The sequence below is a fragment of the Squalius cephalus genome, assembly GCF_949319135.1.
Source record: "Squalius cephalus genome assembly, chromosome: 1".
NCBI classification, from domain to species: domain Eukaryota; kingdom Metazoa; phylum Chordata; class Actinopteri; order Cypriniformes; family Leuciscidae; genus Squalius; species Squalius cephalus.
Window position 1 is genome coordinate 28,374,280 of NC_137122.1, and position 24,524 is coordinate 28,398,803.

General features: G+C 36.6%; 2 protein-coding genes across 3 annotated transcripts in view; one reads left to right on the forward strand and one right to left on the reverse strand.

The window, feature by feature from the left end:
* The first annotated feature begins 3,052 nt into the window (after nucleotides 1-3,052).
* ccdc137 (coiled-coil domain containing 137) overlaps nucleotides 3,053-24,524 on the forward strand; it is a 224,026-nt gene continuing 202,554 nt past the window's right edge. The window contains exon 1 of the mRNA XM_079871094.1: nucleotides 3,053-3,062. The gene's annotated coding sequence lies outside the window, so the exon portion shown is untranslated. The remainder of the gene's footprint in view (nucleotides 3,063-24,524) is intronic.
* Nucleotides 13,688-24,524, reverse strand: part of LOC307166434 (Na(+)/H(+) exchange regulatory cofactor NHE-RF2) — a 36,220-nt gene continuing 25,383 nt past the window's right edge. For both annotated transcript variants that reach the window (XM_079884794.1, XM_079884793.1), the window contains 4 exons: nucleotides 22,239-22,439; nucleotides 19,000-19,153; nucleotides 17,345-17,448; nucleotides 13,688-14,834 (listed from right to left, as the gene is read on the reverse strand). In XM_079884794.1, coding sequence (XP_079740920.1) covers nucleotides 14,667-14,834; nucleotides 17,345-17,448; nucleotides 19,000-19,153; nucleotides 22,239-22,439 — 627 coding nt within the window. In that variant the 3' untranslated portion in view covers nucleotides 13,688-14,666. The remainder of the gene's footprint in view (nucleotides 14,835-17,344; nucleotides 17,449-18,999; nucleotides 19,154-22,238; nucleotides 22,440-24,524) is intronic.

Genomic DNA, 24,524 nt, shown 5'->3' on the forward strand with positions numbered 1-24,524 from the left:
ATCATATATACAAGAACTCTCTCTCTCACACACACTCACACACACACTTTTAGATTTATTAATTTAGCAGATGCTTTTATCCAAAGTAACTTACAAATTAAAATAATACAAAAACATTTTGAATAATCAAACACCAGTAAAATGTTACAAATTAAAATGTTCTGCTGTTTTGACACTAATTATACATAATTAATAAATGATATTATTAATCATTAATAATTGTAATAATTTTTTATATATTTTCACAAAAACAGCATGTGTACACACATGACACATTTTGATAGGCCTCAAGCTTGTAATATAATTAAATAAAATTAGAATCTTATAGAACTAACTAACTTGATAAATGTAATAACTAAAAAAAAAACTAAATTTAACTACATTTTATATAAATATATAATATTGTGTCAATACCTAAATATGCATTCATTAAATGAGAACCAATATTTTACACTGAAATATAAAACTTATAAATTTTACATATTTAATCTTGTCGCACATTATGAGATAAACAACACTTTCAAATTTCTCACATCAGTCGTTTTAAGTGAAATCAACCACTTTAGTGAAACGTCAACTGTTGAACAGTAGCGATTAAATGTAATTAATGACTCCTGACAGATGTCTTCTGATGGCATTGAGCTCTATAGGCGTACAGTACTCCACCCTGCTCGTGGGAATACGTGTGTGTCTCATTTGTTGTTAGCTTCATTCTTTTAATTCAAAACCGAAATGAATGACACCAAAAACAACTTTTGCATTAGCATTTACCGCAGAGAAAACTCACTAGCATGAGCACAAAGCTGCTCGCTCCCTTTAAAAAAAAAAAAGCACGAATTCCCAGCTCATCGTTCTCTCGCTAATGTGTCTGTGACTTTACTCCAGATACTATTACACCCAATCCTCAGCAGCAGCCATTAACGTCAGCATAGAAAACACTCAGCAGCAAATACAGGAATCCATCACACTTGTTCCACTTGCACACAGTTTCCTAATCTCTGTACCAGTCCTGAGAACTCCTGAGCTCCTTGAAAAAGTGGGACGGGCCTGTTTCCAGAACCTTGAACCTTCCCTGTGTCTCTCATATTTTAGGCTTAATGAGCACATTATGAGATAATAACTTTTCTGGCTTTCTTTACTGTATTATACACTATACTATGTAAGTATATTATCACCCAGCTCCTTATATAAAGTATATAAGCTTGTCCAACTTCATCCGCACGCATACAGTATACTTGCGTTCGGTGGTGTACTGTATGCTGTAGCATTGATTACTTGCATCAACGCAAAAATGTAAACTGTTTTATGGCCCAGCTCTAATCTGCGAAATGCATGGAGATATTAAAATATTATAAACTTCAGCATCATGGTTTTCTGTAAAGCTACTTTGAAACAATGTGTATTGTGAGAAGCGCTGTACAAGCACATTTACCTCGACTATACAACTGTATATAACACCATACACTTCAATACTACACAATATAGGCTACTACAGTAAACACTTCTCTATAATATACACATCTTTTTTACTATAGTATACAGACAACACACTTGTGCTATGCAGGATATTATACTAAAAATACATATATTATTCAGTATAACACATATCTTTTCTACTAGGTTTACTGTACTGTTATATTAAAAACTTCAGTATAGCATTATATCCATTTGACTAAATTGTCAAGTAAGTTTTCTCATTCTTACGCTCAACGAGCACAAGATGAATAATCACCTCGGGTTGCTTTCGCTTTGCTGATCTATCGTTCGAGTTCGGACACCTCGGCTAACACTCCCGGCTTGGCCTTTCTGATTTTGTCACACTCCCCCCCCCCCTCCTCCTCCTCCTCCTCCTCCTTCTCCTTCTCCTTCTCCTTCCTCTGAAAGTTGTTTTGGCTGTGCAGCGTCTGGCACGGTCTTCCGAGACTTGAGAACAATGAGAAGAATGTTAGAGCTTTTTCTCCACGGCCTCATCATCGCACTCCTTGTTTTGAGAGCGTTTTTATGACCTCCGCTTTCACGCCGACCCCAAAGTCTCAAGTCTGGCTGACAGATGTCCCGCACTCGCTCAGACGGGCCCGTTCAATGAAACTATTTACGGATGACCTTTCCTCTGGACGCTCAAGTGGAGCACTCGTCTGGCTAAACTCAAAAAGTCAGTCCTACCATCACCAGCCACACCACAAACCTCCAGAACGCTTAACAAGAGTCGTCTTAGAGAGGAAAACGACTTGAAAACTTAAAAGCGCAATAACGAATAGTGTAGAAAGCACATGCAGATGTTATTCACAGTTCAGAAGTGTGACGCCGGCCTCTTACCTGGATGATCTGACTGCTCTCTCTCTCTCTCTCTCTCTCTGTATCTCCTCTGTTCAGAGCGTGAGAGAGAGGAACCTTATAGCACTTGTGTCTCAGAGGGAGTGTCCGACTCCAGTATAGACGCTATGAGTGTTTATATAGGAGAGAGGGAGAGAGAGAGAGAGAGAGAGAGAGAGAGAGAGAGAGAGAGAGAGAGAGAGTTCGTCTGGGGGCCAGACAGGGTGAAAGTGAATGAGAGCGCAGTGAGAGAGACCAGCGAAGGGAATTCCTATTTGTATAACATCAGATGTTGAGCCCTCCCCTCCATCAGCGCGAACACAGGAAGAGGCAGGGAGCAATTATACAGCAGAAGAGCTCATAAAAGAGAGAGAGACTGTTTCCCTCACACACACACACACACACACACACACACACACACACACACACCTCAAACCCTTTATTCAGGTTTCATCGGACAAGGCTCACCTGCATCTGTTGGGTTTCATCCACTACAGAAGCATGTGATCGCTCTCTCTTTGCATCTTTTACTGTCTATACTGTACTTTTCTGCACTGCATCATTAAACACGTCCCTGCATTTTACTGTACTATACAAACAACACTATTACAACAGCACATTGTAAACCAAAACATTTCATTCTAAAATAAACTGTACTGTACTTACTGTATACTCTAGTGTAGACCATATTACAGCAAGAAATATTGCACTCTACTACACTACGCAATGCCATAAATACCACACCACACTGTACTTCACTGCACTGCACCATATGCCATTTTTGTGCACTTAAAACATACCATCTTAGTGCAATATATTCTATATTATACATTTTATATATCATGCATACAGTTATACATAATAGCCTATATTCTATACTATATAAACATTTGACATCTTACTTTGTATACTAAACACTACTATAGCATACAATATAGAATACAGAGCAATACTGTATAGTATACAGAATGCCGTGGAACATGATTGTACACTACTGTACTGTACTATAATGTTTTTCAGTACACTATATAACTGCATTGTATTATAATATCTTCCACTATTCAGTATCACTCTATAGTATCTTTAATTTTTTTCTAAACACTTTACTAAGATATACAATAATATTGAAATATTCAAATGTTATGTACAATTATACTGCAATACAGTTTTATATAATATGATATAATTATTGCAATAATATATTGTAATACTTTCCAATACTCCATATAGGCTAACTGTAGTACATTATACCTTAAAAAAAGCAAACACTTTTGTATAAATGCACTTTAATATATATATATATATATATATATATATAATTATATATATTATATATTTACATATATAAATAAAATATATAATATAATATACATAGTATAAAATAATACAATATTTAATATAATACTTAAAAAATTGGTAGTGACTCTTGGTTTTGGTTATTTTGCAGCTGTTGTTCATTTTATTGATGATTTATTGATTTTCTTTTATTGACGCTGGTGCTTGATCTGCAGGTTTGAAGCGTTTACAGCACGTTGTATTGGGTCAGGAGGACACAGCGAGGGTCACACCTGCACAGTGTTTACAGGACAGACACACACCCTGTTTACTCTGAGCTGTACACACTTTATGACCGTCAGCTCCGGAGAACAGGGTCCGAACAACTGTGCACTGTCTGGACATCACACACATTCCTCACACACTCGCACACTCGAGTCGAGTCTCACGGCAACGCTCCTGTAAGCAGTGGCTGCCTTGACTTCAGCTCACCCGACGTATTTGACGGATACACATCTGGCTTCCGTCCAGGATTTTCCCATGTCTTCATATTTTTTTTGGCTTGAGTTTTTACATACATTACTCTTTCGCGTGTTTACAGCCAGCGGTCAGGATATCGTAGTGTCAAATAACCCACTGAGGGGTTGAATTTGTCATATGCTGAATCAGAAGGTTGCAAACCATTTGTCCATGATTACTTTTGGCACATATGCTTGAGAGGGTTGATTTCCTATTCATCATTGTCTGTGTTGGTGCACAGAGTATCTGATTTATTTTTAAATGATTTAATTTAATTTGCAAGAAAACTATAATCTACCTATGGTTTCAAAGTTCACAGTTCACAATCCAAGGCTGTTGTATACAGTACTTACATACACGCATGAATGCTGCGATAAGGGTGCATGTGTGTGTAGTTTCTGTGTGTCTTATCTAGGTTTGTGTGTGTGTGTGTGTGTGTGTGTGTGTGTGTGTGTGTGTGTGTGTGTGTGTGTGTGTGTGTGTGTGTGTGTGTGTGTGAGAGAGAGTGTCGCAGACACTGACTCAGGTTTCTATAACTGAACTAGTCTCGGCCCCCTCAAAAATCAAGTTTGGTTGTCATGACAGCGGGGATCTAATTATACAAGCATTCCTCTGAGGAAACACAAGCTCCTCTTCCAGACACAAACGCTCTTTGACTCACACACAAACACACAATAAACAACAACCGGGACTGTTAGGAAGTGGAGTACAGTAGTATTAGATTTTCAGTTTTCATTTTATATTTAAGTTGTAGTAATTCTATTTTGTGCTTTTCTCATTTTTACTTCATTTTATATATGTATCTATATTGCTTTAATTTAGTTTCATTTTTGGTACTGTAAATTAAACTTATTAGTTTTAGTTTTATGTTTAAGTTTTTAATCTTATATATATCAGCTTTACTTTAAATAACGAAAATTATTTTTAATAGTTTGTTTTTTAACAATAAAAGCTCTGATTAATACGTTCATGTTAAAAAATGATCCCATTGACTTACCCTGACACCTAGCAACGCCCTAGCAACCTACCAGAACACCCTAGCAAACACATAATGCATTAAAAAACATTCAGAACACATAGCAGTGCCCTAGCAACCACATAACACACCAGTGAAAACACCTTAGTAACACATAAAAATGCCATAGCAACCACCTACAACACCTTAACAACTGCATAGCAGTGCCCTAGCAACCACAGAAATGCATTAAAAAGTCACTCCGAACATCTTAGCGACCACATAGCAATTCCCTAGACACCACAGAACATGCAAAACACCTTAACAAGCACATAGCAATACCCTAGCACAGAACACACAAAACACCTTAGCAACCACATACATAGCAATGCCCTAGCAACCACAGAACACACAAAACACCTTAGCAACCACATAGCAATGCCCTAGCAACCACACAACACCCTAGAAGAGGAGAATTGTGCAGTGCAGAGAACCTTCTAGAAAAATAAGAAAATATCAATTTTTTTTATCATCACTGACTGACTTAAAATACAATTTAAATACTTTAGTAGTTTCTAATTAAGTTTGACCTACATTTAAAAAAGTTGTGTTAAGGAAATGTTTAGGTAAAAGTGCATGTATGTTCGTAACAATGATATACAGTCCTGTGGTATAGGATACTACACTAGACTTTGTTTACTTCTTTATAATATTGTTTGGTTTGGCCAGGGTGGTTTTTGCACAAGTGAAGCGTATTCATTTTACAATATATTTTTCTTTACCTTCAAAATGTTAAAGGTGAGGAGAAGCAACTTTTGAATGTGCATGAAAAATGTACATAATGCTACATATATTTACTGGAATGTGTTGGGACAGGCAGTAAAACCCTTCGGCAATAGCAGGTATTTTAATGTTGCTTTAGGGGCCACAGCTAATCCACAACACACACATACACACACAGTCTGGATGCATTTGCTCTTTTTTTTTTTCTTTTCATTCCGGCTAGTCATATGGGTTTGTCCTCGATTTCTCAGTTTCTCTCTCTCTCTCTTTTCTTTTTTTCCCTCTCTGGTTGCTGCAGCAACATGAAACACAAACATTGTGGCGGCAGACAGGAAGTGCGTTTTGAACCACAATGGCGTCACTGTGGCTGCTGCTGTGTAGCGCTCCTCGGACTGCTCTAGACTTCATGACATTATCCGTTACTGTTACGCACGCTGCTCGCGGCCATTAATAGTATTGATTTTCCAGCTGCCTCGCTCACGATTGCTCTTTATGCCGCTCATTATGTGTAATATCAGAGTGTGCGCTGTACTCTTAGTCCTTCAGAGTAATTTGCAGCAGATTTTCTCTCGAGTTGCTGTGTGTGTGTGTGTGTGTGAGTGGGCCTATTGCAGTACGTTACATCAGATTCATACTACTGTTTATACATCACTCTTTTTCCCCTCTGCTTTTTTCATGGCCATGTCTAAATATACCCCGCTGAAATAAACTCTCAACGGGACCTCCCTCTCTTCCGTTTAGACCACCTTTCTCTCGATTCCCTCCTCTGCACTCTTCTCTTTGACTGTCTTTGTTTCCTGGTTTAATAGTGGTTATTCAAGTATTGTCATTCTGATGATAAAGATCTTTCAGGTGGTTTGATTTTGAACGTTTCTGCAATGCAATTCTGCAATGCAACTGCAATGCAATTTTATCTAGCCTCTGACTGCTGTCCTACTACAGTTTGATGTAAACTACCTCTATTTGCACATCTGCACTCTTCTCTTTGACTGACATGCCTTTAAATTCTTCTTTAATGGTGGCAATGCAAGTATTGTCATGTCCAATGATAAAGATCCTTCAGATAGTTTGATAAGAGTTTATGCATTGCTGTTGCACTCAATATATACTGTAAACAATATTACCAACAAATAATTTACACTTTGGATTAATACTTTTGGATTTAAAGTGCCCTGATTATATATATTTTTTAAATATTACATTTCATGCAGTGTATAATACAGCTGTTTGTGAATGTAAAGGATGCAAAGTGCACAACAAATAAAGATATTGTCTCCTAAAGGAAAGAATAGATTCTGAACTGCCTGAAACGAGTGGTCAGCAATTCCGGTCTTTCATCCTGTTACAAACATATGTAACCAACTTTCGGTACTTAAAACTTTCCTAACATTAGAAACTGACATCAGTCGACAAAAAAACTAAACCTATATAGATATTTTTAACAAAACCCTAAGCAAGCAACAACCATCCACTCTAGCAACTGCAACTAAAAGCTACTTTAGCAATCATTATGGAGAGTTTTGCTCATGCATTTACATACTCTTCACAAAATGTAAAAAGTTATAGTTTTCATTGTTAAATAAAACTGAATGAAATTGACATTAACATTAATTCAATTCGTTTCACATTGAAAATGGGAAATGAGACAAAATGATCTCAGAAATAAGGAAATGAAAGCAAATGCACTTCCTCCGGTATGAGCTCATTTTAATGAGATCATTCACTGTCACACTGACACACTGCCGTTCTCAGGCCTCCCTATGAATAAATGCACATCTAATATACTCCCTTCTTTAATACGTCTCCCAACGTGCACCTTCTCTGTCTCTTTCTCACGGTGATGCCCTTCTAACGCCACTCTCTCATGGGAATGTCCTTATACCTCACCCAACACCCACAGTCTGATAAATGTGAGAGCCCTTGAATTCACTACAAACAGTCCATATAATTGCTATGCCGCTACTGCAGGACATTATGCATGCTTTCAAATCTGTGCAGCAACATTTAAAACTTCAGTAAAGGTACGTTAAGAATGCGCTATGCTTAAAATGGCTCTGCATTACTGGAAAAACACTCCGAACAATTTAGTTTAGCAACCCATTGTGGTGGCGAAATCTCTTTTCATGTTCAATACTGAAAGTCCAGAGACATAATATAACAAGGGGATATATATATCAACTGGGATTTGGCTGACAACTCATGTGAAACCTAACTCAATGTTGGATTTATGCATGTGACCATTAGCCTACAATTACAAATATACAGAACGTACTGGTATGTGAACTTTTCTCCAAAAGTATACCGATCAATACGAGCGATTTTATTTTTACTGCAAGTTCACAGTTTACTGAGAAGGAAGGTGATTATTAGGGCCTGCTGACATCATCTAGTTGGCAGTGATTTTGCCAAAAAACACAGTGCTGGTTTTGGTTGAACAGACCGAATTTTGGTCATTTTGGCAGAATGTTTGCAATGAAGAAATCCAGTGTATTCCCAAAACACACAGCGCTGAGGTTGACAACCATGTTTTAATGGCCAGCATCCTGGACTCTGGATGTCAGTGGTTACATGCACTTTAAAAGTTTGATTTCAGTCAGACTACAACACTAATTTGCCGTAAAAAGTCATGTGCAAAGTGCAAACGTTAAACGTGGTGTGAATGGGCATTAAGAGCGTGCTGTCACTTTAAATGCTCTTTAAAGTCTGGTAGATTCTGATTTGCTGACCAATATTTTTATCGTTTATCAACTGAAAAAAAATAAAAAAATAAAAATGCTCTGAAAGTAATTTCAACAATATTGTTCCTCTGCCGTTATCGTTATTATTAAAACGTTAAAGGCTTAGTTATCATTATCCTTGGCGTGAACGATTTTTTTTCAGCTGATGAACAATTAAAACAATCGTCAATGCAAGTGAATGGGAGAAAATAATTATTTTCTGGTCCCGTTTGAATTGTGCCATGAATGTGAACATATGTTGTCTGTGAATTTTTAATATAATTTTTCATGTTACGAGTTTGACATTATATTGTATGATTCTTCGGCTAGCAGTTGTGGAAAAGACATAACGAGAAAGACTACATGTCGCCTATGTGACGTCACCCCATAAAGTTGACTTACCCGTGGTTTTCGCCAACCTCAACGATTTTGTCCTCTCCCTGAAAGAAAGCGGTGAAGTGCACCAAAGACACAGCCATGTTTAGCGGGATCCGTGAGCTAGAGCCGTGTGCGAGTGGTGGTGACGTTTCAAACGCGTCAAAAGCAGCGAAGAGTTGTAGTCCACAAAGTGCTCACACACAAAGTCTAACCATATCAAACTTCTACCCGCTAAATTGTAGCATTCTTTACACAAAAAATTATATAAAAAATTCACAGACAACATATGTTCACATTCATGGCACAATTCAAACGGGACCAGAAAATAATTATTTTCTCCCATTCACTTGCATTGACGATTTTTCAACCTAGAGGTCCAGTGGGGTTAGCGGAAGGGGCGGGACTTAACGTTACCAGCTCTATAAACAACATGACCAGTGTTGCCAAGTTCGTGGTTTTCTGTGGAATTGGGCTACTTTTACAATTTTTTTTTATTTTTTTTTTATAGGTTATCTCTCTTGGTGTGAACGCCAATTTACTGAAATTGACAACTTTCCCCGGGCTGTAGTCTTTATGTTAATAAAAACAAAAAGTTAACGAGCATGCAACTACCCATATATGGTAATATGCTAATCAGGCAGTGCCAGGGTATTAGCATGTGATAGATAGCGTCACTGTTTATAATATAAAACAACAACAACAACAACAACAACAAAGGCTGAGGTTGTACTACACAGTTTGAAGGCTACTTTATCATAGCGAAATAGCTCAACCATTTGCGGTGTGAAATATTGTCACCAAGTGAAGTTGTTGGGCCGGTAAACTGAGGTGTGAAGTCGCTGGGTGTGTCCGTTCCCCTCCCCTCACTCACAAATCCACAGCCGGCCACTTACAGGACAGATTTCCCGTCTCTCTCTCCGAGCTGTTGTCCTTATTTGGCTTCGGTGAGAGTGTGTGGTTGTGTGTGAATCGAGAACAGAGAATTTCCTCCTGACTGTGACTCACTGCTCCTCTGACTCACGCGCATGCTAACACAAACACTGCGTAACCATGGCGACGGCGACTGCCGCCCTCTCGGCCCGTCTGCACTGCAGCTGCCCTTCACGGAGTACAAAAGATAAAGTTATTAAAGTATACCGTGGTAATACTATTAAGCTACGCAGATTGAACTCAAAATACAACATTACAACTGCACAAATATACGTAGAGTACACTTGAAAGCAAACCAAATTGTAATATATTTGGCACATTTTGTGGTTTACATGCAGAAACATGCTATTTAAGCAATAAGCCCCGCGAAGCCGTGTTGTTTTACAGTGGATTTAGAACAGATGAGGGGTTTTAGGCATGCGTCGTGCCTAACAACGCACCTTAGCTGTCCTAAATCCACTGTAAAACACGGCTTCGCGGGGTTTATTGGTTCATTTTGATATTTATTTTATTCATAAAATAAACACCAGCAACACAAAATATAACGTTATATTACATTTATTCCTCCGCTAAGCAATGTAGTTCCAAAGAGGTTGCTAAGCAACACATGCAGCACCAAAGAATCCCAAACGGCAGTTGCGCAGTAACACTAATGTAATGCGGTCACAGGTGTGTGTTTGTTCAGTAATTTACAACGGCTTCGAACGCGGCTCAACCAATCAGAATCAAGGACCGGAACTATCCGTTTTATAATATTTATTTTGTAACGTTACTCATTTGGCTTGTTTTTCTCATTTTTGTTAATTTATCCCACCATGCCCCGCTTTCAACTGCATTTTGAAAATGTTTAATAATGGTTCAACTTAGTTTGGACATGTCTTTAAGAAATATTACATCTATTAGGCTAGCTAAATTTAGTAGGCCTACATTAATGTACATAGGGGGGAAATAAGCCCTTGTTGTTCATTTTCAAGGCAGTTCAAGGCAGACATTGTTCAACAATACCATAAAACGATATTAAACTTGAAAAAATAGAGAGCTGTAAAATGTGTTATTTTTTAAATGCAAACATTCATGATTTTATTTACCTTATTATGCTTTATTTCCTTTATTATTAGGATTATTGTTTATCCTAATGTACACCCTGGTTGTATTTGTAAATATATATAAATAAATTAAAGGCTTATTTAAATATTGAAAATTGAAATAAATAATTATTTTATTTAACTGAAACATGCACTTTCTATATATTCACTAACTAAATTATGTATTTAAATAATTTAAGCAAAAATATAATTTATATATTTATTATTATATTATTTTAACTGTAAACGAAAGATACCATAACACTTCAAGCAAAGCATTTAAAAATAATAAAATAATACTAGAGAAGTATATGGACATTTTGTGGATCATGTCTGTATAATGATGAACTACACCTGTGTGAACTTGAGGACCTCATACACCAACTAACAAACACCAGCTGGTTAAAAGTCACTGTTAGTGTAGACAGTATTTGAGATATAGACACTTGATCTGATGCACCAACGTCAGACATTTTTACGTGCGACTCAACTGTCAAATACTCTTGGGGTTTACTTTATGGATAGTGCATGCATGATGCATCCAAACAAATTTCGCTAAGATGTGAAGGTTTTTGCCCTATACAGTCAAAGCCTCCAGTGATGCATTACACAGCTAGACAAGCATGACAGTAAACTGTGTTTTTACGATTCTTGCCGCCGGTCTTTACAACTTTCTGCACCATTCTTAAGTGTTTTCAGGTATTTATTTTGTTCAGCAAAAGACATAAAAAATCCCTGTTAGGCACACATGCTGATTTGTAATGGGCATGTTGATCCTCTTTTTATTGCATGCTAAATTTAAAAAAGAACAAAAAAAAAAAGTTGCTGCCTTAAATTTTTAAGTACAATCAACTTGGATGTTTAAGTAATTTCAACTTAAATTACATTAAACTGACTTTAAAAACTGAGTTTAATCATGTATAACTTATTAAAAAAGTTGAAAATGGCTTATTTTGATGAGTTAAAGCAATGTAAAAACACATGTTGTCATAACGTATCGATCATATACCTATATACACTGTAAAACATTATAAGTGACACGAGTTGGGTAATGTGGTCTTGTTTTATCAGACCGTCTGCGAAGTCCACTTTGAGATCGGTCATTTTCATCTATATGATTATATTGCTCAGGTTTTTGAAGCTCGTCTTCTTCAGTGCAAACAGACACTCCTGTCTCTAATCTAAAGATTGAAAGATCCGCTCAAATATCATTTATGGCTCATAGTGTGTCATCGCCGTAATCATGCCGGACACGTTTGCTTGTGCTCGTCTCGGAAAGAGTGAACGTCTAGAAAGCTGCGAACGAAAAGCCTGTATGAATCGAGGAGTGTCTGTGGGACTAATGTAATCTACAAAGTACAAAATGAATATGAATCATTGTTGCTTATATCATTAGTGGTGTTATACAAGCATCAATTGCTCATACCTGTGGTTAGGAACTGTACAAAAAATGATATGATCAATAAGTATGTTATTCCATTACTTAAACTCAAATAATTTAACCAATTTCAACTTCATTTTTTAAGTTATACAAGATTCAACTAGGCAAGATTTCAATAAATAAATAAAAATACTGAGTTGTGCATTATGCAGCAAGTTTTTAGGTTGAATTAGGGAGGAATATTTTACAGTGACAGAGATTTGGTTGGTTACTTTTGAAAAGTAACCGCCTAGCAATCCCACACAACACCCCGGCAACACAACAAAACATCAGAACACCTTAGCAACGGCATAAAGCCTCATGGCAGGACGCATCACTCGACCCAGAATCCAGTTAGGTAATGTAGATGTGGCAGATATGTGTAAAATAACGGCATGATTGACTTTATATAATTTTTTTTGTTTTTTTGGTTCAGTAGCCTAACGGAAGGTATTAAAAAAAAAACATGCCAAAATTTCAGTTACTATTTATTTTAGTGATATTATCAGTGTTGCCATTAATTATAAGTTAGACCAAGAGCTGTGACCCAATTTACTGTCCAGAACACATTTTGTTTGAAATAACACTTTATATTCTGGAAAATGAGTGATAAACTGATAGATTTAGGCTGATATTTGGCCATTTTGTGATTATCAGCATCTGCTTTGCCTTTTCGAAACGTTTTTCATATTTTTAAACGTTTTTCCACACATTAATAACGCTATATATTGTGTTATACATTATCAGTAGATGCTGCGAAGGTGTTTTTAACACAGCGGCTGCCAACCCAGAACCAAGGAAACCTGTTAACAGAAGTGTCATTTACAAAATAGCTTTATACAATATTTGCTTGGCTTTGCTCAATGACACTTTCTGCTGATAAATGCGTTTAAATCACCACAACAATCTTATTCGGAATGTGAGCGTCACGCTTTATTGAAAAAAATAATACTAATATGAATATTTCTGATGGGAAATGATTTCCCATTAGTGCTCAATGGCGGCATAGGGGAGCAACAGGAAAGAAAACAACAGGATCTACTTAACTACATTAATACTAAATTGCAAACATGGAACGTATCATGAATTATTAAGATGAATAAGAGTAATGCTGATGCTATATATCACAATATGTGTGCAGTAAATGCATATAGCGCTCTCTTAAAAGCTTTTATGATTGTCTGCATTATTAACTGTACCTAAATAAATCCTATATATCCCAATCAGCCATGTCTGAGATGAGTTTGAGAGTCGCAGTGATGTGTAAATCCAGCTGTCTTTATGCAGAAAGTTCAGCATCAACACTGTAACATCTGTCCCTCAAACTCTGTGTAGATAAGACGGACGTTACTCTTTATCGCTTTACGAGGTTTATTACTTTTCTTCCTAAAGCGATTCGGTTTCTTGCATGCCATCTGTCTTGTCAGTATCCATCCATGTCCCAGAATGCACCAGTAGACAGTACACAGTAGATGAAGCAATGACTCTTTGTGGCATATTTTGCAACTTTGCACGTGTTGAATTCAAAAGTTTCACTCCTGCAGTCTGTGAGACAGTGGCGTACTAATGACCAAGAGTGCACCGCCCTCTGGTGGTGAAGAAAAGTGCAATTCACACTCTCCTTTCTGGGTCACTCCTGTTTCTTTCTTCCTTTTAAGAGTCTCAGTAATTCCAAGACACTTTCTCCTTGATTTCCAACAGTGGCACGTCCCTTCAAAACAATCCAAAAGCATAAGACATCAGCTGATCAGGTTGATTATAGGTTGTGTCTTTGGCAAAAGTACAGTTCTCATTCACTGATGATTCACATAAAACATGTACGGCATAAAATGAGCTTCATTATTTTGGTGGTTCTACATGGGATGAGATGATTTTGTTCGGTCGAGTCCGTATGCTGTGGTTGTCCATCCATATGCAGTCTTGTTTGGCTTTTGGTATTCCACTGTATACATTACTGTTAACTTACTACCTGTGTGTAGAAGTGCAGCCGAATAAACAGCATGAAAACAAAATGACGCAGAATCCTCTCTATACGAACAGCCTGACCATCGCTTTTCCCTCTGTTCGCTTTCTTAGCCATATACAAGACAGAAATCTGATTGTGTAACTTACATTATCCCCTCCGGGTGATTTTTTCAACTTTTTATATTTCAAATTTTCATTTTCTACAAAAATAGGTGTCTCTTTTTTTCCCATTAAAAGCAGTCACATGTCCAGAGCGTTGAATGCAACACACGTAGGGTTTTTTTTTTGGGGGGGGGGGGGTTGTCTCTGGGATCTGGGAAGAAGATTCAGAAATTGCTGAAAATCTCGTGCTTCTTGTTCCAGTCCATCTGTGGCGCTCTCTTTCTGGCGCGCTTGGCGTGGGCTTTCTCTTTAGCCTCCGCCGCCGTGGGGCTCAAACACAGACCTGTTTCTTCAAACGGGTCGAGAAGATGACGGCTGCTCTGCCTCGAGAACTACAATGCAGAAATACACACTTAACACATGGAGACAGCTGCAAAAAGCCATAAAATGCATTGAGTATTTGGCATAAAATGCATACACATATATATATATATATATATATAGAGAGAGAGAGAGAGAGAGAGAGAGAGAGAGAGAGAGAGAGAGAGAGAGAGAGCTCAAATGCTATTATAACCATTTGTTTCATAACATGCCATGTCTTTAGTATATTTTAATTTGTACAATTACAGATGTTACAGATGTTATATATCTAATGTAATATGTGAAAATGTGCAGTTATTATCTTAAGGAGCTTTTTAAAAAATTAGCTGACACTAGTGCAAAAAATGCCCGTGCAAAATTAGTTTTTGTGTGTGTTTTTAGTAATTGTTGGTTTGGTGTGTGCTCATTGTTACAATTACACAGCAAAAGTTCAGTGACATTTTTATTTGTGCATGGTAAAAAGCACACAGTGAACTCAGAGAAAACGCTATGCTTGAGCAAACAGTTTGTGAATAGGCAACTACAAATGATGCCCATGAAAGAGACTGTGAACGAATTGAATAGGATATGTTTAGTTGGTGAATAGCATAGGCTACTATTACACAGTAGCGATAGCGTTAAGCCACCAGAATGAAATATAATATTCAGAAGTAAACAGCATAGCTGACTTACAGATTCAGTTAACATCCACAAATGAATAAGCACCTCGATTCAGGGAGCAGTGCAAAGTGCCCGTGCAAAATCAGTTTTTGTGAGCTGATCGCCGTCAAAAAAGTTCAGGAGATATTTCTTGCGATGACAATATGATCAAAAATAACTTTATATTGATTCAATGGATTAATTGCATTTTGAAAAAAAAAAAAAAAGTCATGAATTTATTGCATTTTTGGGAAAAAATAATCCGTTTTTATAATAAATCTTAAAAAATTCAAATCCAGATTTTGATTTTCAATGTTGTTATAACCTAAAGATGCTATGTGAAAGTTTGAAACAGAAAATAGTGGTTTTCACACATTTAGTGGTTATCTCACATTCGAGCGATATGCGAATAACACACAGACAGACGTTTCTGTAATTTATAGATAGATGGATTTATCACGTTCTGGAACCAAACTATAATATTCAGAAGTAAACAGTGTAGCTGACTGAGTGTTTATTTCAGAATGTTTATTTTTAAACCACAACCTTCTTGGGGCTTCTTTGACCGATACAACTCTCTAATGTCAGAATGTTTATTTTTAAACCACAACCTTTTAAAAATGATATATTTAACGATATCTTTTGCATTTCTCATCCAAACAACGTCAAACTTGGCACTGCACTTACTCGTGCCCGTGGCGAGACACCTGTCGAGTTTGAAATCAATCGGACTAACGGTTCGAGAGATATGCGAGGAACAGACACACACACACACACACAGACAGACAGACGTTTCTGTAATTTATAGATAGATGTAAAATGTGTTTTTGAATATTTTATATATATATATATATATATATATATATATATATACATATACATATACATATATATATATATATATATATATATATATATATATATATATATATACATATATACATATATATATATATATATATATATATATATACATATATACATATACATACACACATATACACATACTTTTAAAAATAAAGGTTCCACAGAGAACCTTTCAGTAAATGCATTTCCATTAAAGATTCGCGCAAAACTTTTCCGATTTTCTCTAAATATCGATAAAAAACTATTGCGAAATGGCGGCGTTTCCATTAACCGATGTTATGCGACTAAAACGTCATTTTTTCCTCTCGTGATAAGTCATTCCAAAAATCATGGCAAAGGACATTGGTAAGTTTATATATCACAGCCACGTACCGCACTAGACATTATTATTATTATTATTAATGGAAGGGAACGTAGGCGTGTTATCCAAGCATTAATGGCAAGGAAAGACCCTTAGGCTATACTGTGAGGTGTTTCTGGGTGTTTCTCCCTCATATCTGCTTCGAGGTCTTGATTGTGGCATTTCTTTGAGGTTTAGAATCCAGTATTTCTGTAATTCTTTTGTCTTTTATGAATTCAATAAAGAACTCCGTCTCATATTCTGTCCAAACACACCGCGCCTTCTAAGTCAGGTGACCTGGAAATGTGCAAAAACTGTTTCCATTGCAGTTTTGCGAAATATTCCTTTTTCGAATTGCCTGAAAAACTTTTTTGCGATAAATGGGAGTTCTTGCGAAATTGACGCGTTTCCATTGGGCGTATTTTCAATTCGCAATTTCAATTTGCGCAATTTGAAGGGTAATGGAAACGCGGCTAGTGAAACCTTTCAAAAGAACCATTTGGTTTTCTTAGTGTTAAGAACATTTTTAATAATCTAAAGAACCTTTTGTCCAGTGGAAAAAATTCCATGGATGTTAAAGGTTCTTCATGGAACCATCAATGCCAATGAAGAACCTTTATTTTGAAGAGTGCATTAATTGCAGATGCAGGTTTTGTTTCTCATGAAAACGGTCACCTGTATGCTTGTGTCCTGACTGCTGCCGTCTGAGTATGTGGATCGTGAAGACGTCCCGTTCACGTGTGGGCTGGAGGAGCCGTTAGTTATGGACTCGTCAAAGTCTGTTTTGAGAAGAAGAACCAAAGCTCAGATCACTGTTCTTTCAATAAGATCAAGATCAGAGAACATCGTGGCTGATGTTAAACCGAAAAACAGCCATAAACATACATGTCTTCTTTAAGTTTATCAATATATGCTGCATGAAGGAGAGAGATGCTGTGATGAGAGGACCATTGCTACAGCGGGACAGCTTGAGCTGAGCTGTGGGTAAGAACAGCACGCATCTGTGGCCTGTTCGGGCTAATCTGGGTCACCTGACGTTCCAAGACCTGACGCAGAAGATTTACTGAATCAGGATGAAATGCATGAAAATGATACAAAGAAAACAGAGGCTGGAAAAGCAAGTGGATTGGGCTGGAACGACCTTCCAGTGGGCCGAATCAGGATCCTGCCAAATAACAATTATCCAAGAGATGTCAATAGCCTGTTTAAAGTGTTCGACTCAATTTAACTTTAATCCGAGCCACATGTCAGAAGCGGGACTGCTGGCTAACATGAGTTTCTCATTCCAAACATCAAACTCCCCCTCAAATCCCAGGAAGAGGAAATCAAGGCTGCACACACTAAACTGAATATAAAAGAACCACCGTTAATAATAATAATACTTGATCATCAAATCATCATCATTTACACTGATTTCTGAAGGATCATGTGACACTGAAGACTGGAGTAATGATGCTGAAAATTCAGATTTTCCATCACAGGAATAAATGACATTTTACTATATATATTCACATAGAAAACAGTTATTTTAAATTGTAATAATATTTCAAATAATATTCATTTTTACTGTATTATATTTTTGAACAAATGAATGCAATCTTGGTGAGCATAAGAAACACCTTTTAAAAATCCAATTGTTCCAAACTTTCCAAATAAATGAATAAATAATATATGTGTATATCAGCAGTCATCAAGCTTGTACTCACTGGTCACAGAAACAAAGATGTACATTTAATTTCCCCAAGCTGATTGCTCACTAAAACCCCCACAATCATCATGTTTTCAGGCCATTTCAAGTTTAATTCTGACGTGAAAAAGCGGTAAAAATAGTGGCTGAGCTGTTTACTTGCTTTTTAATTAGTATTTACATTAATGCCATCATTATCTTCATTCAGGCCAATTCGAAAACGCGCACGAAAATGAGAGCCAGGATTTATTGCACGAACCAATCATAACTGATCATATCCAATCATTGCCATTGCCTCCTCTCATGTGACCACCCCCACCCCCCACCGCACTCTGTCAACGGGGTCAGGGGAGGCAAGAGAGACAAGAGAGACGCAGCGTCCCACTGTAACTTTACCTGCAGGTGTCACTGTTGGACACTGTTACTTTATTATGACTTTTACACTTTTTAATGTCACATTTTGTAATATTTGCGTTTTATTTTTCGAATGTGGATTTTCTCATCCAGTTTACTATTGAGGAGACATCTTCTCCCTTGCCTCCTCAGAGGAAAAACCCTTATATACAAACACATTTGACTTGCCTTCACAGCTCATGAATGTTATTTCTGGGTGGACTATCCTCAGTGAACTCTTCAACCGTACCTTTGACATGTATTGTAGTGGGGATGATGCCCATCTTCTTGAAATGCTCATCTGTATCTGGATCCACCACTAGCAAACGCGTCTCATTACCACCGTTCTTGATGAAGGCCACAACTTCAGCATGTCTCATGTTTTCAATGTTCACTCCATTCACCTGCACAGAGTTTTAATACAGCAAGAGTTAGGACTTCAAAACAGAACAGCTAGAAACGTCTCTGGGCAACAACAAAAACATTGCACTGACATTGCATTTTTTACATATTTTTTACCATATTCATATACAATATTTATTTTGAACTTCAAACAATAAAATGATATTAGTTTCATGGTAGCATCCAAAAACTATGGTATTACTATGGTAACATGTCCAAAACAACTTTTAGATTGATTTGTATATGTTGAATTTAATATAGTTATAACTTTATAGTTAAATAAATATATAGTTAAACTAATATATATATAGTTTATCATATATAGTTTATAGTCATAAATTAAAAAAAGCATAAATAATATAAATATATTAGTGATTAATCGCATCTAACATAAAAGTCTGTATATCCCAGTACACACACATACATACATATACGTGTGTGTGTGTGTTTGTCATTTATATTTTAACTGTCTCAATTATTTTAAATAAATAAATGAATAATCAATCAATAAATAAAACACATTGTACGATCATGTTACTTTTGTATAACTGATTTCATGTAATATTTGTTTACCATATTTATAAACAAATTATATGAATGGTACTTTAAAGTACTTCATCATGGTATATAAAAACTAAGTATAATTTTCCATGGAACATTTCAATGGTAATTTCGAGGTGCATTATTTTTTACTCTTTTGAAAGAGAGAAGAGTTACAATGATGACCTATAAAAACCTTTCATCAATAGATTATTCTGGGGTGAATCTTCACTTCTGCCTCAGTGACTTTAATCACATGTAAAAGCTTTATTTATCCCATGATAAACCTGTTCGCCTTATAGCGCCCTGCCACTGGTTGCTTAGCAACATGTTTTGTGGGAGAATTAGGTTCCCAACCAGTCGAACAGAGGAGAGACGGTGTAGACATTTTACCGAAATTACAACCAAATCAATCAAAACAAAAACAAGGGCACGAGAGGGGCACGAGAGCGGCCCGCGAGCGCGCTCTCCTTCTGCTGAAGGTGATTTAATCTGAGTGTTTGTCCTGAGGACAGATGGACCGTGTGCTTTATTCAACTGAACACCATCAAATATTGAAGCGTGTTGCTGTGGCCGTGTGGGTTTCAGGTATCAGTGTCCTGAGGGACACAGAGAGGTGCACTTCTCGAAACTGAAGGGGGCAGGACTCGCACTCTTACTGAGGCTGCAAACAACTGCAAGATGGAGAGAAAGTTTGTCTGAACTGCTGAAATTAAGACTTTTTGCATTGTTACAAATTCTTAATTTATAGTACACATGATCCTTCAGAAATCATACTAATATCATGATTTATTAACAATGTTGGAAACACTTGTGCTGCTTAATATATATATATTTTTTATAACCTATGATTTTCAGATTTTCTGATGAATAAAATGTTAAAAAAGAACAGCATTTATTATGTAAACGATATATCTTTGGAACAATATACTCTACCGTTTAAAAGTTTGGGGTCAGTAATTTTTTTCTTTCTTTTTTGAAAGAAATTAATATTTTTATTCAGCAAGGATGTGTGAAATTTATAAAAAGTGATAGTAAAGATTTAGATGTTTAGAAAAGATTTCTATTTTGAATAAATGCTCTTCTCTAACTTTTTATTACCTATTTTATGATATATATACATATACACACACACATACCAAAATATCTAAATATATTAATAATAAATATATAAAATATACATATATTAACTATATAAATTAAATTATATTATAAACAAAATAATGCTGATTTTAATAAAAAAATGTCTATACACATATATTTTCTCACATTAATGTGCTGAAATGTCATGTTAAATATGTTAAAACACGTACAATTATTTTGCAGTATTATCTTGAGGCATTTTGCTGCAAAAATCATACATTAAGGTTTCATGAGATTCACCTATTGATGATTGCAATAAGTGAGATATCTGTAAAACAATGAGCGTTGTTTTTATTATTTTCATCATCAGTATATAAAGGTTTTCTTTTATACACTACAAACTAATGGTTCATCATTTGCACACAGCAATGAATAGATGTAGCTAATGTGTTTAATCAACACTGAATCCATCAAAATCACGAAGTTCACGAGTTAATGGAGCTTATAGGAACACTGCATTTATTTCGGTGACAATAAAGGATGTTTTCAGCTCTACCCATCCATCTCGAATGTAAGTTTCAACACTATGTTATTTTGCTCGACTCAGTCTCTAAAGAACAGAAATATTTTTGTGCGAGTCATCATATCACATGCCGCCCACATGCATCTGAAGGTTGGTCTGTGTGCGAGTGTGAATGTAGAAGTGAATTTAGAAAATGTGGGTGTATATCTGGCATCATAAAGATGTATAGTGATGCATGTGTGTAAATTATAGAAATATGAGAGCCATGCTATAAAGAAAGAGCTTCAAGCTGCTTAAAGTCCCCTGTGGTGAAAATCCAGTTTTTAATGTTGTTTATATGTCTAGTGGTGTTTTTAATATGCTTTAAGACAAACCATGTGTAAATTCATAAGTCAACACCATTGCTGAGTATTTTCATCTTAAAACTGACGTGAACAAGACAGTCTCAAAAACATGGTTTGTCATTACCATATCAATAATTATCGAAAAAAAAGTTGAAATTTCGATTTACGGTCGCTAAGGGGCGCCAAAACGAATGTTGTGGGAGGAGCCTATTTTACTAAAATGGCTATAACTCGAAAAGTAAATGAGATCGATTCAACCGTAAAACACGGTTTGAAATTGCTGGTGTTTCTGACGTCACAAACTATCTTGTAACCAATCAGATCAAAGTGTGATCGTAAACAGGTGGATCTCTGAGCTGGTGTGAGTGAGTGGAGGCGGGGCTAATTTGCATATTCATAGAACCACGTATACTAAATGAGGCAAGGGTGTAGAGTTACATTCAAGCTATTTTTAGGCATGAAGAATTTTTTCTTAAGGATAAAACGTTTAAATATGTCATTTTGGCGGTCAAAGATGAGTTTTAAGGGATAAAATGATTAACTACAGGAGGACTATAAGAATTCGCTTCAGCAGAATCAGAATGATTCGTGTCTCACCTCTATGAGTCTGTCCTGCGGTTTGAGTCCAGCGCGGTCAGCGGGCGAGCCGGGGTCCAGAGCCCGTATGTACTGACCCGGCCTGGACTTCTCGCTGTGCAGATTAAAGCCGTAACCCGCCTCAGACCGAACCAGGAAACACAGTCTCGGTAGAAGCTCAGATGGATCCCGTGTCGAGGACTCCGGTGAGGGCTGAACCTCCTGTGACAGGAGAAATAAACACTCTTAGGGTGTTGTTCACACTTGGCAGGTTTGGTTGGATTAAAACGAACTCTGGTGCAATTGCTCTGTTAGTGCGTTTCATTTGAAGATGTGTGAACGCTGCCTCTGAACCCTGGTGCCATCAAACAAGTGGACTGAAACCGCTGAAAAGATGGGACTCAGTCCACTTCCAAACAAACTCTGGTGCGGTTGGAATGAAATATGAACGCAACACGGACCAAAGGCATGTAAACGACTCAAAAACATATGATGTCACTAGATGCAACCCTAAAAAGGACAGAATGCTGCCCAGGTCTTCATTTGTGTGTGTGTGACTTATGGATTCCTGCTGCTGTTTTGACTCCTTTACACATTTTATTAGCTCTTCACGAGTTCTCAGCTGGTCGAAATACCATTATATGTAGGTATACGCACATACAGTGAGTGCATTTAGCCCAGCACACAGCATTGTTTTGGATGTTCGGTAAGTTCAGTCTCGAAATATACATAATAAAAGCCGACCAATCAGGTTGTGGCATATCCTTATGACTTTAGGTAGCCTACGGTGTTAAAATGACGAACGCTAAGCGGACCAGGACTAAATATTTTTGTGTTTTCGGGTCTGGCTCAAGCGACTCAAACTACAAATGTGAACACACCCTTATGTACAAAGAAACCTAAAGTTAAATATTAGGTCGGAAAAACACTGAGTTTTAAAATGTTAGATGATATGTTGAGTTTTATAAACTCACAGTTCCAGTCAATGTCAGAAAATTCTCCATTTACAGTCAAATCCACAACATAATCAAATTCAAAATGCTCAAATATATATTAACACCAAGAGTCATTTTCAATAATTAATGAAAGTTAATGCATGAATTTCAGGTACAATTTTGGGCATTTGGAACAATAAGTGTTCATTTAAATGCAATCATTTTGTGTCTATCTTATTGATTATCAATGTCTGTGCATCATCAACCATCAGTCCACTGCTTAAACAACACAGAAATCATGATAAGTAACACAAACTAAAAATGTATTTGTCTTGTATTGTAAATACAGGGTTAATTCACAAAGAATTCCACTATTTAGATTTGAATTTATGAGTTTTCCTCATAAAAATGTGCAATAGAGGGTTACAAATGTGCTTCGACCAACCAATAACAAGAATTCTGGGAAATCTGCTATTCATCCAAGACGGAGTGGAAAAAATACACAACAATGCCACGAAGGACGTTGCCTGACAATGTAGTCCCTGGAAAACTGAAAACGGGGTCATCAGAAGAGCAGAAAGACGCTGGATGTCTGAATAACAGCAAAAATAATCATCACGCCACCATCGAAACCACAATAAAGTGTGATAATGAACATGTCATAATCAATTTGTGGATTTCACAGGCTCGTGGCAGCAAGGTTTAATCTGGTTTAATGGTGTGTTTTAAGCATCTGTTAAAGTCGCAATGAAATATGCCATTGCAGAGGAACCCAGCATGACTTTTACTGTTAAATGTAAATTCAGTTTAATATGGAGGTTAAAAATTCAGACTCTTGGCAGATGGCAGATGAAAGTCGGCATCTGACCAAATCGAAAGGGAAATGTCCCAGTTTGCATGTGCAAAGAAAAGTTTGCTCTATTTAATAATAAGAAAAAATGCAGCACTCTTGTAAATGCAAAATAGGAAAACATCATTTAAAACCAAAGAACATCTACGAGGTGTTTTTAATGGGGATTCAAAAGAGGCAGTAATGACAAGATGCGTCAAATGTCCATTAAGAACAGGAGTGTATGATCCATTATGCCATTTCCTAAAGAGTGACAGACAGCAAAAAACATATATATGTATATATATTTAAATATATATAGCATGTGATCCATTTCTATATGCTTGCAAATGACACTTTTACTGCACTACTCAACAACTAAGTTTTAAGATCTTGATAGATCAACTTCCAGATGAACGTTGTTGTTCTCACAGTCTGTTTGTCATTTGACTGACAGGCGTATGTAAGTTGATCTCGCTGACTGCAGACAGAAGACCCCCAAAGGCACATTGTTCGGAGGAAGAACAGATTATAGCATTTCCG